General features: G+C 33.7%; 2 protein-coding genes across 7 annotated transcripts; one reads left to right on the top strand and one right to left on the bottom strand.

The window, feature by feature from the left end:
• Positions 1–68: 68 nt before the first annotated feature.
• On the top strand, positions 69–4,360 carry Hpd (4-hydroxyphenylpyruvate dioxygenase). The gene is made up of 12 exons (XM_083099891.1): positions 69–205; positions 546–572; positions 660–722; positions 1,088–1,192; positions 1,340–1,465; positions 1,682–1,771; positions 1,886–1,986; positions 2,264–2,341; positions 2,724–2,958; positions 3,351–3,473; positions 3,560–3,676; positions 3,834–4,360. The coding sequence occupies exons 1-12, from the start codon at positions 203–205 to the stop codon at positions 3,906–3,908; spliced, it is 1,143 nt and encodes a 380-aa protein (XP_082956017.1). The 5' UTR covers positions 69–202; the 3' UTR covers positions 3,909–4,360.
• Ntf-2 (nuclear transport factor-2) lies at positions 887–7,626 on the bottom strand. Of its 6 annotated transcripts, XR_014438988.1 has the most exons (7): positions 7,436–7,620; positions 7,221–7,348; positions 7,006–7,077; positions 6,427–6,525; positions 4,709–4,914; positions 1,063–2,971; positions 887–957 (listed from the first exon to the last, which is right to left on the bottom strand). XR_014438988.1 is itself a non-coding variant. In XM_083099920.1 (6 exons), the coding sequence occupies exons 2-5, from the start codon at positions 7,326–7,328 to the stop codon at positions 5,842–5,844; spliced, it is 393 nt and encodes a 130-aa protein (XP_082956046.1). In that variant the 5' UTR covers positions 7,329–7,348; positions 7,436–7,626; the 3' UTR covers positions 4,262–4,914; positions 5,835–5,841. The 6 variants fall into 6 exon arrangements, 3 of the variants coding, with proteins under 3 accessions (XP_082956046.1, XP_082956034.1, XP_082956043.1); XR_014438987.1 differs by lacking the exons at positions 887–957; positions 1,063–2,971 and adding an exon at positions 5,791–5,955 and having other exon boundaries at positions 4,262–4,914; positions 7,436–7,625; XR_014438989.1 differs by lacking the exons at positions 887–957; positions 1,063–2,971 and adding an exon at positions 4,262–4,640.
• Between the last annotated feature and the right edge of the window lie 11,645 nt (positions 7,627–19,271).

The following is a 19,271-nucleotide window of genomic DNA, read 5'->3' as shown; positions in this document are numbered from 1 at the left end:
TGAACCACAAAGAACATGGCGCAACCAAGCCCTCGCCATGAACCAATCGCGTGACAACGCAGGTTCTACCGCTTGTCCGTGGATTTGATATTTAAAGCGAAACTCGATATGTAGCCTATGATAATCGGAATCGCCGTCACGGAAATCACCGTCATCTTCAGAAGACTCCTTTTGCCATTTTCCACGATTTCAAGAAGACACCATGGTAAGATTAGAAAAACGCTCTCCATCTTAAAGAATGTCATTTTTTTCAATTTTACTTATAATTATTGTGATTGTCTAAAGTAATATATAATCACATAAATTGATTTTGTCCGATACATATAAAATTGTACGATAATTATATATTTATAAAAAGACAACAATGTTTCTCTGATATTCTATGATTCTATTCTATGACTTTATACTACTATAACTATCTACTTTAAAAAAAAAAGTATCCTACTTAAAAAAAAAATTTGTAATTATATTTTTTTCTTAAAATTCTTATTTGTTCAATATTTATACGTTTACATCTCCAAGAATAAACCCTTGCTTGTTTCCAGACTTCCTACAACAATAAAGGGCCTCAGGTAAGCATTATCCTTTACAAACAAATATATCCTCGTTTGAAATTACGTTCTATTATATATATGTGACGCGAGGTTTACATTTTTCAGCCCATTGGAGGAAAATTCCTCAGCTTCGACCACATAAGATTCTGGGTCGGAAATGCAAAGCAGGTAAATTCTTATATATAAAATATTCCTTGATATGTATAAAGTACTATAGGAACAGAGATTCCGGGAGAAGAGATCTCCTAAAATATAACAAATATTCATATACGTCCAATAAGATTTTTTTCCGAGTTACAGCTCCTTTTGAATTTCATCGAGATCATAATATGCTTACTTAAAATTTTTTTATTGCTTTCTTTAATCCATCTTTTATCTATAGTATTTCTCACATATCAAAAAACTGAAAAAATCTCACAAAATAAATTAATAATAGATTAATAATCACATAGATTACACATATAAAATAGATTAATAATAGATTAATAATCACATAGATTATACATACACATGAGATTATTCATTCCCTTCAGGCTGCCAGTTTCTATCGATGCAGGCTGGGATTCGAGCCGTTGGGATTTCGTGGCTTGGAAACTGGTTCCAGACAAGTAGCCGCGCACGTTGTGAAACAGAACAAAGTGAGTAATTTTAAATTTAATTAGAAAAATAAGACATAATATCAATAAGTTTACCTTAAATTTATAACTTATTTAAAGGACAAGTATTCCGTTCGAAACATTAATCGTCCAGCGCATTTTCTAATCTTCTAATCATTCAAATTGTAGATCATATTCGTGTTTGAGTCTCCTTATGAGCCTTATAATGAAGAAATGTCGAAACATCTTTCCCAACACGGGGACGGCGTGCGAGATGTGGCGTTCAGTGTTGAAGACATCAATACGATCGTGAAGGTAAAAAAGAAAGATTAAAATAAAATTTTTCCTGTGCGAAAATTTTATAATATTTATTAAAATTTTATATTATAAGATAAAATACTTTTTTCTGAAATTGGCAAAAATAGAGACGTAAGTAAAAAAAAACATCGCTTTAATTAATCAAAATTATTGTCATAGTCATTTTTAGCATACTTTCTTTCTTAATCGTCTTTTTCAATTAATATTGTATAGGTAGCCAAAGAGGAAGGTGCCAAAATAGTACACGATATATGGGAGGAAAGTGACGAATACGGTACCGTGAGGATGGCTACCGTTAGAACTGTGAGTAATAAAAAAAAGTGTGTAATACTTTTTTTTCTAAAGAATTTTTTTCTAAAGAACTACATTAAATATCCTTTGGATGTTCATTAATTCAATTTGTCATTTTTATCACAGTACGGTGACACGCTGCATACGTTCATTGACAGGTCAAAATACAAGGGCTTCTTTTTGCCGGGCTTCGTGAGAGCACCGGAAGATGTTCTCCTCAAACAATTGTACGTACACAAAAGCGCAAAAATCTCGCAGAAATAAAATTAGAATATTATTCCATTCTATAAAAGATTCCATAATATTTTAATAATAATATACTTCCACAAAATAAAGTTTTAAAAAATATCTCTTGTTACACAATATTTGTTTAATATATTCTAAGAGTAATTGCAATATACAAACGTTAACATATTTATAAAACATGATGAATATAGCTTTTAGTATAAATCTACATGTTCATTCTCTAAATTATATCGAAATATTTTTCTCGAATAATTGTAGGCCACAATCACATTTGAATTTTGTGGACCATGTGGTGGGTAACCAGCCCGACAAGCAGATGGAACCCGTTGCGAAATGGTATGCAAATTGTATCTACTTTTGAATATGTAAACATATTTATGCTAACAAGACGTCTTAACTCTTAAGCGTATAAACTTTTTGATTTTATATAATAATGATAATTAATAGTAACGCTTGTGTTACGCAAAAAATCAATTTATTAATCAAATATATTAATGTAATTAAATATACGTGATAAAATGCGTAAGATTTGTAATAATTTGTAATTTGTAATAATTTGTAATTTGTAATTTGTAATAAAATTCACTTTTATGAAAATTGTTAGTAAATCGGATCTTTTTAAAATATCTCAGCTAAAATTAAAAAATATCTTCTTCAGATAAAAATAGAATAAAATATCAAATTAAACATTAAAGACTCTTTTTTTTCTCTTTCTTAGGTACGAGGAGTGTTTGCAGTTTCACAGATTCTGGTCAATAGATGATAAACAGTTGCACACAGAATATTCCGCGCTGCGATCTATCGTGATGACGAATTGGGAAGAGACGGTGAAGATACCAATCAACGAGCCCGCGTTCGGCAAAAAACGCTCCCAGATCCAGGAATATGTCGAATATTATGGCGGCGCCGGTGTACAGCATATAGCCCTCAACACGAGCGATATTATTACAGCGGTAATTGAACGTTCTAAAAAAAATTCCGAGTTTTATGCATAGACAATATAGAATGAAATTGTGCAATACAGATAATGTTCGAATATATACTGCCAATAAAAAATTTATAATATATGTAACGTGAACTATAAATTTCTAATATTGATAATGTATATCGCGATACATATATAAGTAATTTTAAAATTAGCTATATTATTGTTTTGTACAATTAGGAATTATATTTTATAATAATTTACAATAACATATAATTTTTATTAATAATAATAAATTTTTACCAATAATCAATTTATTAAGAATTAAGATTCAAAGATCAATTCACTGAATTAAGATATTTTTTAAAAAGATATCTCTTATTAAGATATCTCTACGCAGTTTATCACTTTATTTTGCAGATAACGAATCTGCGTGCCAGAGGACTAGAGTTTCTCGATGTGCCCGACAGTTATTACGAAATGCTCAGAAATCGTCTGAAAATCAATGGCACGAAAATCGTTGAAAACTTGGATATACTACAGGTACCTTTATTGATAGCGGATTGAAACTCTGATACATTAAGTTGCAACGTGTATTATTAATTCCATTGCGCGTTATCGCTTTGCAGAAATTGAAAATACTAATCGATTACGATGAAAACGGCTATCTTCTACAAATATTCACGAAAAATATACAAGACCGGCCGACGTTGTTCATAGAAGTCATACAGAGGCGCAATCATAACGTATGTATCGAGAAAGATGTAAAATATTTAATATTTACGTCCCTAAATCTGTAAGATTTTTTATATAATAATATCTAAATTTTTGGAAGAAATTCGCGCGTTAATATTGAATAATTAAAAATTTATTGTATTATTATATATATATATCTCATTTCAGGGTTTTGGCGCTGGCAACTTCCAAGCATTGTTCGAAGCTATCGAATTGGAGCAGGCAAAACGTGGAAATTTATAGATTATTAATATTATTGATATATTTGTAGAATTAATATTATTATAAAACCTTTATTTTTTTCTCTCTTTCTTTGCAAGTAATACTAGAAAAGGGCGAAAAATGAGTATTTTCGGTACTTAATTATATAGCTATTCTTATAATTTCCTATAATGAAATATCACATTAAAAATATACTATACTAATTCTCCGCTTCAAAATTCATTTAGCACGGTCATACTGTCTAAATATCCTACTGCATATCAATGATAATAATTTGCGCACATCACAATAGAGCTGTGTGTTTTGTCGTGATCGACAAAAATGTCAAGGTTTCATTTTTTCGCGTTTGTGGAATAGATAATCAATTTGTCCGATTAATTCCGTACTCTTGTATATTTAATGGCCAACATTTTTGTATTACAAAAATACACAGCATTAAATGTAAAATATGTTACAATACATTTTGAAGCGTAGTAATGCAAATATATTACCTGCCGTCAAAAATCAAACTCTCCCGATCAATGAGACATTTATGTGTGTATATGTATATGTGTTGTATGAATGCGTGTTGTGCTAGTACGTATAACTAAGAAATATAAATTTGTTTCTCGAAAAACAACATATTATATGTATGAAGAAAAGCGACGCAACTATTATTTAAATTGAATGTTTCCCGATTTTTCTCTTTTCTGGTTTTTTTGTGGCCAAGATATATGCGGAAAGATATTCTTCATATAAAACTCGTGATATTATCTAGAAAGAATGGGGATAGGTATGTGATCGTGATGAGAAAGGATTATCGATGAGATTAGGTGGCTCACTTATTAGCTCGCGATCTCCAGGGTCTCCGGTCGCTCGGCAACCCGTCTGTCGATCACACACTTGTCGCGGAAACCAGCCCGATTATTCTCGTTCATGCCGAATCATGAATGCCAAGGCGAAAGATATCGTGCTGACAAAAGTATGAATTTCCCATCGGCTTCAACACAAAACATTGTGAGAAGGCGTGTGGTGGATCCTCATCTGCCTGTAATTCAAGAAAGCAATTATTTTTATTACATAAAGATAGATATTGCAGAATGCATGATGATAAAATAATATTAATGTTAATGTTGATTAATTGCTTTTGTGTGCAGTAATATTAAAGCTGTAAACGTAACAGCTTTCCAAATATTAATGTGTAAATCATTGCAGCCCAATCATTATTCCAATTTGTTCAGCAATTTAATCTTATACTATGTTAAGCCATTTTTTTCTAACACTTGGATTAATGGTCTCAGGCCTATACAGTTGCGCATAAATAAGAGAGCCAGATCATGGCCTATGGCCTTAGATCACATTTAAGATCTCCAAGAATTAAAGACATGTTTCATGCAAATCTATACACTTTTTGAAGCATACAAAAAAAAATAAAATTATTTTGTTTTTATATAGCATAATTTATTTTAGATTAAAAATAATGTACATATCTTTCTTTATTAATTAAGAAATGTTGATTAAAAATAAATAGCAGAAAATGTATATCTTTCTCTACTTAAGAATATAAAAATATTAAAAAATATTAAAAAAAAGTTAAATTGAAAATATTAAAAAAAATTGTAAGAAGAAAAATTGTAAAGCTACTTTAGGTTATTACAATTAATAATCATAACTGTAATGCAGATTTTTATTACAGCATAAGGATAATTTATGAACATGATTATAGCTGTGTGCTAAATAAAATAAAATCAGGATAAAATAAAAGCTATGTACACAAAGAACACATAAAATCATATAAAAAAGTTGATTAACAGAATATATGTGCATCTTAACATTTGCAATAGTTGCCAACTCATGTTGTACATAATGCAGAAAAGCAATCTCTGTAGAATGCTTGCGATTGGAAATATCGGACATAGCTTGCCTGTCAGCGCGATATGCAGAGCAACGGAAGGGATTTTGCGGTACCTGATGCCTAAACCGTGTCATGTAATGCGAGTCTGAAGATGTCGTGCTGCACATAATAGCTGGTACCAATCGGCTTCAGGACAAATGTCTGGATGTAGGCGTGAGGCTGATCTTCATCAGTCTGCCCGATCATCAATAATAATCACTGAATATTCTTTGAGAATTTGAAATAACTAAAAAATCACTTATACAACTCTTTTTCTATTTTCTCTTTCATTTGCATTTAATATTTATCCACAAATTGAGTCAAAAATCACTGTTTTGCATAGAAGAAACTCCTACAATAACTATATCATATCTAATACATCAAAAACTTTCTTTTTTCATAAAATTATACATATATATGTTAAAATCAAGCTTGCAGAAATATTAAAAAGGCACGAGAATTAAATTACTGAACGATTGGTTTAGACAAAGCTATCACATATAAAAATATACAAGATTTCAATATGACTTTTTGCGATATGTAATACTAATTCCGTTACATAGTTTAATTTCCTGAATTATAAATATTTTGTTTCGCATCTCTTACATTGGAGACAATTCTTGATAAGAAATCAAAAAATACTTGTCGTTACAATTCTTTTCTTACCTGCAACCTTCCTAATACATTAATGAGAACTCCACCATCAAACATGGGTTGTGAATCAATCGCTGTTATTATCCGATTTATTTTTTGAAACGATAAACTCTGAAAAACAAGGTAAAAAGTTAATACATGCTAGGATGATTAAATTCAATTTTTTTTTGTTTTGTAGCAACTAAGAATGATAAAATGGAAAGATGAAAAAACACCAAAATCAAAATAGGAAAATTAAAAGCATGTATAAAAGTAGACGGAAGTCTAAAATATTCCAATTATGATTATCATATATTTTTGATTTTGTATCTATATTCTTTGTCTGACTAATCTTCCTATTTTGCTTTAGAAAAGTTTCAAACCTTAATAATATTTGTAACTCAAAACGACATGTAAAATCTATTTACAAATACACGTAAATTAGATACAAGGACAGGCAGTTTCTTCCATAAAAAAAATTCAGCAAGTAATCTACCTGGGACCGGGGCAAGAGGTGAGGGAAGGGGAGGGAAGGAGGAAGGGAAATGATATAATTACGGACGACAGATTCTATTGCAGGGGCTCGAAGCTCTAAGAGTGAATTTTACTCACAGTTAACTTCTCCATAATTTTGATGGCGCCCTGTATCTGCAGGCCCTCGAACGTCATGAAGGACGTCTCCGTCTGCAAAAGGTTATGTGCGGTCAGAGCAAGCGAGAGAGCGTTTGTGCGCGAAAGAGAGGCCACTCGCGACAGAAGTAGCCGCAGAGCTGCACGGAATTGACAGAGAGACCTTAGTTTTCGCCCGGCTATCGAACTCCACTTACGTTGTACATGTTTATGAGGTTCGGTCTCTGCGCCGGGTCGTCGAAGAGCGCGTAATATTGCTGGACGAAGCCCTTGCCGATCGCCTCGTATGGCACGTTCATCGCCATGGTTGCGACCAGTGATCCGTCTACGGGACCAGGGGAACGAAAAAAAAAACGTTAAGATCACCGAAACGTTAACGTTAGCGACTTCTATTCTTCCTCTTCTTCCTCACCTCCTCCTCCTCCACTGCTTCTGCCGATACGTCTTGCCGACTCTCCCGAGGTCCTACAACCGTAAAACGTGAAACAGCGCCTCGCAAACGAACAGGAAGCTACATTCGCGATATATCGAAGATACTCGCGAACGAATTCTCGAAGGAAGTTGCGCGTTTAAAGCTCGTATCGGGGCCTGTGCGTTGAAAATTGACAAGTCTGGCCAATCGGGACCAGAGAGAAGAATGAGAGGTGTCATGGCCCGCTTTTAGGTGATCCCTGAAAGCGATACGCCCTCTGTGGACCTTAAAAACGTGCACCTAAACTACGAAGCCAAGGTGCACGAATGTTCTCAGAGGGTAACATATAAGGTGCACAATTTTTGGTTCTATTCCGTGCTATGTGCACAAAATGTCGGTAGCACCAGTGCTGTATAGCAAGGTGCTTACAATATCAAATAAATTTTAATATAAATGAGAAATGACGAATTTGCGATCCTCTCACACTCTCTCTCTCTCTCTCTCTCTCTCTCTCTATATATATATATATATATATATATATATATATATATATATATATATAATTTTTTTTTTGATATATGAATTTGCAATGAGCAGCGACATATTTTTTCTTAAGAACAATTATATGTTTTTTTTACATTAACTGATTCCTCTTACTATTCTATGCATAAAATTATTAAATTAAAATAATCGAAAAATGAACATTTTATCAGATATTTTATAATTTATATAAAATTATGTCAACTTAAAGAATCAAATATCTCGTTAACTGTTCAATTTTTGACTATACTATCTTTATAACTTTTTACACGGAATATTGCGAAGAATCGATTTATATAAAAAAATTAGGATGGTTCCATTAAAAAATATGAAGATAATCTTGAAATTTCTAAAACGCTTCCACTTACGAAAACAATATTACTAGCATATCATGGTCCTTTTAATCGTACAATTTTCGTAATTACAATTTTTTCATATCTGTAAAAATAGCGTAGATATTTCAAGTGAGCAAAGTTTTATATACATATATGTGTGTGTGTGTGTGTGTGTGTGTGTGTGTGCGTGTATAGCGTATACGAGTTATGTGAGCAAGCGAGAAGGTAATAAGAGAGAGCGAAATGGCAATAAGAGCGAACGAGATAGCAATAGCACGAGCAACGAAGACTTGGAAATAGAGTCTTTCTTGCAGCCTGGCATACTATTTCTCTCTCGCTCGCTCCTATTACTATCTCGCTCGCTTCTGTTATTGTTTCACTCGCTCTTACGTACTCATATACTGTCATGCTCATCTCGTTATCAAATCTGCCGCTGGCAAGCGGCCGATGACAAATTATGACAAATAAATAAGTTAATTATTTTAAGATATATTTATAAGGGTATAGAAGTAATTTTAATGGAATAATGAAAATTTTGCGATTAAAATAACAAACACGGTATCAATCGGATAAACGTAGTTAAATATATAATCAAAATTTTTATTATCAGACCAATTAAAAATTATCCGATTTACGTCGTGTTTGATATCATTTTAATCGCAAAAATCTCAATAATTCATTAAAATTACTTTCATATCGATAAAATAAAAAATAAAAGTTTCAGTTTTTACTTTATAATCTCGTAAATTGCGAATGGATAGAGGAAGTGAAGAAGCCGATTGTAAGAGACTTCGGAATTCTTTGATGATAGGTCATCTCGCTCGCTCTCGACTCGCGGTTTCGCTGTCGCTCTCGCACTTGACAGGTCGTAAAGATAAGCGGACTCGGCTTCCTCGCGAATGTAAACATCTTATAAAATAAAAATCGGATAATTTTTAATTATTCTGATAATAAACATTTTGATTATATATATTTAAATACATTTATCCGATTGATACCGTGTTTGATGTTATTTTAATCGCAAAATTTTCATTATTCCATTAAAATTACTCGCATACCCTTATAAATATATCTTAAAATGATTAACTTATTTATTTGTCACAATTTGCCATCGGCCGCTTGCCAGCGGCAGGCTTGATAACGAGATGAACATGACAGTATATGAGTACGTAAGAGCGAGTGAAACAATAACAGAAGCGAGCGAGATAGTAATAGGAGCGAGCGAGATAGTAATAGGAGCGAGCAAGATAGAAATAGTACGAGCAACGAGGACTCGAGCTCGAGAATCGGATTTTTCTTGCGCGCTATTATTTTCCTCTCGCTCGCTCCTATTACTGTCTCGCTCGCTCCTATTATTGTCTCGCTCGTTCTTGTTGCTGTTTCACTCGCTCTCGATTCTTGGGTCCGCTTATCATTCCGGGCTATCTATCACGACTGCCAAGTGTGACAGAGAAAGCAAGACCATGAGTAGAGAGCGAGCGAGATGACCTATCATCAAAGAGTTCCGAAGTCTCTTACAATCGGTTTCTTCGCTTCCTCTATCCATTCGCAATTCACGAAAATGTAAACATCTTATAAAATAAAAATTGAAACTTTTATTTTTAATTTCATCGGTTTGAAAGTAATTTTAATGAATTAAAGAGATTTTTGCGATTAAAATGATATCAAACACGACGTAAATCGGGTAATTTTTAATTAGTCTGATAATAAAAATTTTATAATTATATTTAACTAAATTTATGCGATTTATATCGTGTTTGATATTATTTTAATCTCAAAATTCTCATTATTCCATTAAAATTACTTTCAAATGAATAAAAAATGCATTTAATTTTTTGACATATATTCGTGAATATTATAAATGAAGTCTCGTGTAAAAAACTTCGGAATCTGCGACATCGGAAATTTTTTCATTATTTATAATAATATACGACTTTAAATTGCCATAAAATAAAAACTAAAGCTTTGATATTTTATTTGATCTTTTTGATTAAAAGGGATTAATGAAATTTTTGAAATTGAAAATTATTCTAATAAAATATTGAGTTTAATGTGATTTCAATCGTAAAAATCAAATCAATTCTAAAGTTATGTTCAGTAAGATAAATTAAGTAAAGTACAATGCAACATTTTATACAATGTAGTCTTATTTTCAAAATTATAGTTTAAATTAGACACTATTAATTTATTAAAATAAAACTATAATTATGAGAAATTAAGAGTTTTATTATATACATGTACACATTGATTTTTACGATTGAAATCACATTAAACCCAATATTTTATTAGAATAATTTTCAATTTTAAAAATTTCATTAATCCCTTTTAATCAAAAAGATCAAATAAAATATCAAAGCTTTAGTTTTTATTTTATGGCAATTTAAAGTCGTGTATTATTATAAATAATGAAAAAATTCCCGATGTCGCAGATTCCGAAGTTTCTTACATGAGACTTCATTTATAATATTCACGAATATATGTCAAAAAATTAAATGCATTTTTTATTCATTTGAAAGTAATTTTAATTGAATAATGAGAATTTTAATATTAAAATAATATCAAACACGATATAAATCGCATAAATTTAATTAAATATAATTATAAAATATAATTATAAAATTTTTATTATCAGACTAATTAAAAATTACCCGATTTACGTCGTGTTTGATATCATTTTAATCGCAAAAATCTCTTTAATTCATTAAAATTACTTTCAAACCGATGAAATTAAAAATAAAAGTTTCAATTTTTATTTTATAAGATGTTTACATTTTCGTGAATTGCGAATGGAGAGGAAGCGAAGAAACCGATTGTAAGAGACTTCGGAACTCTTTGATGATAGGTCATCTCGCTCGCTCTCTACTCATGGTCTTACTTTCTCTGTCACACTTGACAATCGTGATAGACAGCTCGGAAAGATAAGCGGACCCAAGAATCGAGAGCGAGCGAAACAGTAACAAGAACGAGCGAGACAATAATAGGAGTGAGCGAGACAGTAATAGGAGTGAGCGAGACAGTAATAGGAGCGAACGAGACAGTAATAGATGCGAGCGAGAGGAAAATAATAGCGCGCAAGAAAAATCTGATTCTCGAGCTCGAGTCCTCGTTGCTCGTGCTATTTCTATCTCGTTCGCTCTTATTTCACTCGTCCTTCTCGCTTCCTCACGTAACTCTCGCATCGCTTTTATGCATATATACGTACATACATACGTACATACCACACATACCCCCACCTACACATATATATATATATATATATATATATATATATATATATATACACACATACATCTTTATTATTTAGAACTTTTATTCTTAAGAAATGTGTACGCGTTTTACATTAAAAATAATATCAAACTTTCTCTCTGTAAATATATAAATTATTTATTAATAGCCTAATAAAATATCTTATTTTCAAGTGTTGTAATCATATAATGAATAAATTTCTATATATATATATATATATATATATATATATATATATGAGAGAGAGAGAGTCATACAAAATTCATTAAAAATTTATTTAATATACGTAAGCGTCTTGCTATACAGCACTGGTGCTACCGTCATTTTGTGCACATAGCACGGAACAGAACCAGAAATTGTGCACCTTGTATGTTACCCTCTGAGAACATTCGTGCACCTTGGCTTCGTAGTTTAGGTGCACGTTTTTAAGATCCACAGAGGGCGTATCGCTTTCAGGGATCACCTAAAAGCGGGCCATGACACCTCTCATTCTTCTCTCTGTTTCTGGTCTCTTCTCGAATCGAAACGAATTCGATTGCGACTAGGATAATCGATACGTTGAAACTAGTCGATTGCAGTAAACCTCTCGATGATATCTTGGACAAGTTTTATCGATCGATGATGTCTTGCCTTTTGGACTCGTGCATCCATAATTTTCGCGCGTTTCCTTCTTCCAATGAATCATCCAGCACTTTTATACACATAAGGGTATACATTTTTATATCGATTCTCTCTTATTGTCATTTTGCCACAGAATACCCATACAGCACCGAAAGATTGCAAAAACGTTGCATAGACCTAACATTGAAACATTGTAATATTGCATAGAAGTTGCGAAATGTTTCTGCAACATTACTGCAAGCTTGCAGCAACGTTGAAATGTCCGCCCTCAGAAATATTACAATGTAAGATTGTAGTAATGTTACGGTGCAACGTATTTGCAATATTAAAACGCGTTTTGCTATTGCAAATGCAGACCGTTTTAAATTTAATAAATAAACTTTGAAAATATAAAGAAATGTTTAAGAAAGATAGGAAAAAAAACATTTACCGCCTTTGAAAAAAAATATCTATTAGTGTTTTTTATCAAATGTGTCTTATTAAATATTTATCTCAATAATATACATACAATTATTTTACATACACTCGGTACCAGAATATTTTAATACGTGCAATAAATGAATTATTTCCCATTTACCGATTCAATGAAGAAAAATCTGTTTAATATTCTGAATCCCAACGAGGGAACTAGATTATTAAACAAATTATTTGTTTAATAATCTAGATCCCTTATTAGGATTCAGAATATTAAATAAATCAAGTCAGTTTATCAGAAATTTAACTGACACAAGACAAAAAATATAATTACTACATTAGTCCTTTGTAGGCCTTATATCCACTTTAGATGAAAATTCGAATACGAGTTAGTTAAGTTTGGTGTCGCCACATAGCGGCAAGTAAAGAAACACATGTTATACATTTTCGCTATGTTAAAATGTTGCTGCAACATTGCCAAAGTAATATTACAAAATAATGTCTCTGCAATATTTCTGCAGCATTACACTGCTATGTGCAATGTTGTAACATTGCAGCAATGTTGATGCAAGCTTCAGTGCTGTATGGGTATATGCATGCAATATTTATATATGGCAATATTTTTTTTAGTTATCGCCATTCAAGTTTAATAAGCGTTATTCTCATCTGGGAGAACGTTGTTTTCGTCTAACGACAAGTATATGTACATACACAATACAAATACCGCACAATCTTTCGTATCGCACAATCGTACGTAAGCGCGAATAAATAAGATAATAGGCCTCCCCCTCGCCACGCGAGCGCGCGCGCGCGCGCGCTCCTCGGATTTCATTTGCAGGCGTTCGACGATTGAAGATAATACGACTTAATTTCTGCAATGAACGAGGCTTGCGCAAGTAACACTCCTGCGATGCAGACATTTCAAAGAGACTCGCGAATCACATTGTCTAATAATGTAATTGAGATCGCGTTTCTTTTATTCAAAGAAACGCGATCTCAATTGTGAAAGAAATGCTTCGCCGATGTAGGTAGACTTCTAGGTGTCACGGCAGGAATTTATCGCATTTATTTTTTGCACCTGCTGGACACTTGGTTTATAACACGTAGAATTTGAATTGATAATAGCGGAAAATTCTAGTAATGTTTTCTAATAAGTTTAGATTCCAATATTAATCACTGCTTTGAATGAACATGAGTTTAGATACTAAAGCTAGAATGATATTTGTGAGCAACAATTTTTCTGTGTACAGTCAAACTTTATGACAATGATTAATCTTAATAGATGCCATAAAAAGATATTAACAATTTGAATATAAATTTTGCCACTTGAATTAATTAAATGCAAAACATGCGCTATCACACAATATTTGCTTTAATCAGTTATCTATCTTAATTCATTTTCCGCATCCAGAAAATTGTTATTGTAAAACCATTTTTTTTAATAAAAGAAAAAAAGACATTGTAAACTCGACGATGCATTTTCGCACAAGATAATTTTTTTTATTCTAAAATTAAATCGATAATTCCTCTCTCTACCTTTTTTGCTTTTTTGCCATGCTCTATGTAATTGATAATTGCAAAATATTTTGTTTTTATCCAACTTAACTATTTCTATAATGCATCAGCTGTTGCGCCTCTTGCGCTTGTATAGCGTTGATCGTTGCATAACCCTGCGGCATTGCAACACCATTGTGTCATTAATGCCAAAGGCATTGTTACATCGCGTCTGTTTCGCCTTGTGCATGTATTTGTATTTTGTATGTGTATTCTTCAGGAGCTATAAAGGTTGAAATTTTAATAAAGTTCCATCACATGAGCAAATCGAGCAGACGAAGATGAAAAGAGCGATAAATTCTTTTTTTTTTCTTCCCTTCTCGAAAGAAGTATGTCTCGAGCAAAATATTCGTTCGTAAATTGACATTATCGGTCTAACAATAGAGCGACATGAAACGAGCTGAAAGATAAGCGTCTTATTTAGCGCGCTCTAGGAATACGAATCTAATTGCGCATTGTAATAAACTATCTGGATTGTAAAAATGAATTAACACACAAATATGTTTCTATGAGCAATGTCTTTGAAACGAGCCATTCTACTTGTTCGTGAATTGATTGGTCGATTTTTAGGTCGGTTTCAGGTACAACGACATTACGAGGCTGCTTAAAGAAAGCAATGAATCGCGTAGCGACATTGACCTAATTAAAAAGTGATAAGGAGTAGAAGATTATTTTTCTCTCTCTCTTTCTTTCGCATAAGTATTACACTATTTTATACCGTTTTATCTTACAGGATTGAAACTAGGCTAGTGCAAGGTCCTTGCTGACGTTATAAAGCGATTCACGTGGAAAGAGAGAGACCCCCATCGAGGATATCTCTGCCTCCCATTTCCTAAAAAATACCGCGGTTATTCGAAGAAGTTCTCGTAAAAGAGAAAATATACGTGGGATCGATTTGGAGGAGTCAAAGACGAGAGGCGCATCGGAAATGAAATTGACGGTATTAAAGAAGGCTTAACGCTTTACACGAGCGTGGCGTTCTAATTATAGCCAAGAGACCTCTCTGGCGTTGCCATATGGAACACGTACGGGCAGAGCGCAAAGGGTTAAACAACAGGCATCGTCCAAGCGTGGCGCTTCCCGTAGCCGATTGGCATTCAGCGAGGATCGGCCAGTCCACCGGCCATTAATTGCCCATTATATCGTAACGTGGGTGGGCCGCGGACTGCAGTATCCACCGCTCCTGCCTCCCCTGTTCTTCCTTCTGCCTGACGTCCTCGTCCGACGCGAGCAATGGGAACGATATCCAGCGATGATATCCATCGACGGATGTTTCCGCTTCAAGAAAAGAAAATTCGACGAAACGCTACCTGTGGTACCATCGTCTCCTTATGTACATGTATGCAATCTCGTTGGTCCTCGTCCTTTATTTACATTTATTTATATTTTCAGAGAGACGAGAGACAGAAACCTGTTTCGGCTTCACCGGAGTTTGTATTCTCAAGGCTTGTATGTCGATGTCGGCTCGATCCCATCGCTAGCGACTCGCATAAATATATAGGGACGGAAGAGGCATGGATTTAATGGAATGGTGCGGCGCGACCGGTCGTGCCGTCGTCGTCGTCCATCGCGTGTATATATTGTGTTCCAGCGGCCGTGCTCACGTGACACTCGGATAAATTTGCGTCAATGGTGACCTCCGCGCGGCTCGCTCCGCGGCCACGCATACCACGCTGCCGCTGCACGCGTACAATACTCGCGTGGCGTGGGACCGCCGACGAGCGAGAGAGCGGCGTGAGAGAGAGAGAGAGAGAGAGAGAGAGGAAGAGAAAGAGAAGAAATATTTTTTGTTTTTTTTCTTCGGGATTAAATCTTTTTTTTACAGCCAAAAACTGTACATTTCTATATATAATGTAACATTTACTGGCGCAAATAGCGAGTAGTCGGTCGGTCGTTTATTCTCGAACCTTTATTTTGATCAAAAAAGGTGTATATATATATATATATATATATATATATATATATATATATATAATTTACAACATTTATTATTATCCTTTCTTAAATTCTTATTTCTACAAAAGTAAAATCGCGTGATTTCAATATAAATTTGTAATAGTAATAAAAATAAGAGAGATTTTTTACGCAATGATAAATCGCCGGAGGAAAAATGCGACAATTTAATATCATTTTCTTCCTTTGGTAAATTTACATAATTTCGCTTCTTTTAGAATATAAAAAAATGGAGGGGAAAAATAATAATAAATTAATTTCCTCAAATGTACGATTTGTTAAACAACAGATTTCGGCGATGTACAGTTTACGTAGTCGTTCGTCGACCCGAACACGGTCGTTGGAAAAATTTCCACGTTCAATAACGTTAATTTGCACGGCAGGTAGCAGCCCTCGTTAGCGCCTTCGCGGCTCCTCTCTTCGTCTTTTTAACGCTGACCAGCATGAATTTCTAGCCGCGAAAAACAATCCGGATCTTTCGATCGTATTATCGGAACCGCTCATCGCCGCTTCGGCGGATCGCGAACATCCGTAAAGAAGGATGGTGAAAGAGACAATATTGTCGAGAAAAATAAGGAAAAACTGATAATATAATCGTCGACGTCAATGGATGTAATTGCCACGACGGAAACGCGGCAGGAATGCTTTTATTCCGCCAGCCGTGCATCGTGTATTACATGCTGATATTGTCGCGTATCTATCAGAGGTGACAGAATTGTCATTGATACCGATTATCGATTATTTCTGCGTGCGTGTATCGTACATACATCTATAAATAGGATCATAAATAATCTACGCGTTGTCCATTGCGCTCGAATATTCTCGCAATCGAATAACCGTATTATTATTATCATTATTATTATTATTTTTATTTTATTATTATTATTATTGTTATTTTATTATTAATATTATTATATTATTATTATTATTAATTTTTTTTTACGATCTCGAAGGTTTGTCAAATTAATCATAGAATGACACGTGGAGAAGACGTGAATTTGCAAATAGATAGCGGGATTCCGGAACCTGTTTTGCGAATTATCGGCCTTTATTTTTAACACATCTTTGATGTAACCACATCGAGGCTTCATTAAATTGCTAATCGTGTGCGACAACGCAGATAAGAATAACTATAGGACTCGCACTCGGAATCCGCATATTACATCGGCTTGACCGTCGAAGAATGTATGTAAGAATATACAATATAAATATAATTTCCTTTTGTATCTTTTTCAGACGCGAGAGAAAAAGTTTCATCGCGAGAACGGAAATACCGATGCTTGTACGCGGAAATGATTTATCGCAGTTTTCCGTCATTGCGTTCGGATTAGATAAAACAAGAGGAAGGCGAAGGCAGGAAGGAAGATAAATTCATCGCGGACGCACATACAATGCGATATAACAATTATCGAAGCTGAAAAGAGAATCACTGTGTGCTTTACGGTTGGCCGCCGCCGCCCACGTAATGAAAACAACATTTACAAATTACAAGTTTCTTCTTCGCTTCACGAATATACTTACATACACTTGACAGAAAAAAAAATATTAAAAATATTAGATTCTAGCAATCTACACAAGCTATCCGTTAGGTCGGCAATATATGCGATCGTAATTATTATCGCGGTTAATTAATGAAGCAGTCGTCATCGTGGACGTGAATAAGTTCCGGTCGACCTAATTAACTTGTTTCATTTTCAAATCTTATTTTTTTAAACATATATTCACGCAATATTCCTCTTTCGATTTAGGACGCAATAGTTTTTTAATCACTCAAAAATTTCGTCTTAATTATCAGCGATGCCCCGATATCTCTGCGATATTTAACGGAGATTATTTGAGCTCCTCGCTTGACGTCATTACGCGAGACTGAAGAGGGAAATTGGCGATAATTTTTCGAAGAAATATACATATCCGAGATATATCCCGGGCGATCGATTCCGAAATAGCAAACTCGAAAAATCCTTCTTCTTTAATATCGCAAAGAAATAACAATCTTGCGAAATCAAACGGGAGATGAACCGACGAATATTTTCGCGACACGGTACATCGGACATCGTTGTTATTGTTGTCGGTCGCGTAGGCGTGTACTTGTCCAAGGGCGATTTAAGAAGCGAAACCGCGCTCGATTAATGCTAAGAGAGAGCAATCTCGTTAAAGATGCTTTATTAAATTATATCTTGGACCGAAATGTCATTTTGAGGTCTTCAAGACGGAAAACGCTCGTCGTCATATGTTTCAATGCTTGTCAATCTTGCAAATGCGTTTTGCATTTTACATATCAAATAACGCATCGAGTTAAGAAATACGTATCTCAGCGTACAAACTTGTATACAAGATACAATTCAAATTATTTTGCAAACTGTATGCAACTTCCTTAATTAATTGTAAATCAGGATGCGCATAATTGCGTGTCTTTTGCCGATAAGTCGCAGTAGAAGCAGTATTTTGCTTAGAAGATTAACGTGATTAATGATGTGAATAATAGAGATGCGTCTCTATTTATATACTTAATTGTATCGCACGATATTCAATGATTTTTTTCTTCCAGCCCCCAGTGAAGTTTATGATATGCGAATTTCTTGTATCGAATGACGCCAGTAGCCTCGTAAATACCGATATATAAATACAGATACAAACGTGCGTTGCAATTATCGCGTTGATACGCAGAGATGAGTATACATAAGCGAGTGCGAATTTTCGCGTTTGTTTATTTATCTCTTTTCGCGTTGTATAAACATTTCCTTTGTATTCTCACCTATATTGCACAGTCTTTTTTGATGTGTGTACCGCTTCGTGAGCGGATGCTTGGAACGTGAAACAAATGCTGACAAAAGTTCCACTCGCAATCGTTCATATCTTCCAAACTTTAACGGCAAACATTCGCATTCACTATTCGTTCGCTCAATGTATACATATCTTGACACATTGTGCCAATTGGACTTTAATAAGCGCATCGTATTAAGATGTGTATCTTTAACGCAATCTTTAGCGCGCAATTTTGAGATAAGCGATTCTGATATATCTATTTCGATTTAATTTTTTTTTCTTTCTTTTTCTAAATCTTTTTCTATTTTTTCACTTTTGCTATTTAATTTATATATTTAGAGTGAATGATTTCCCTATATGTGCGTAGAATATGAAAACAGGATATATGAGAATTGGAGGAAAAGATT

This window comes from Camponotus vicinus, unplaced genomic scaffold (genome assembly GCF_025532165.1).
Source record: "Camponotus vicinus isolate PSW18456_S1 unplaced genomic scaffold, iyCamVici1.0 SCAF_1, whole genome shotgun sequence".
NCBI lineage: Eukaryota > Metazoa > Arthropoda > Insecta > Hymenoptera > Formicidae > Camponotus > Camponotus vicinus.
This window is presented reverse-complemented; position numbering and strand designations above follow the sequence as displayed.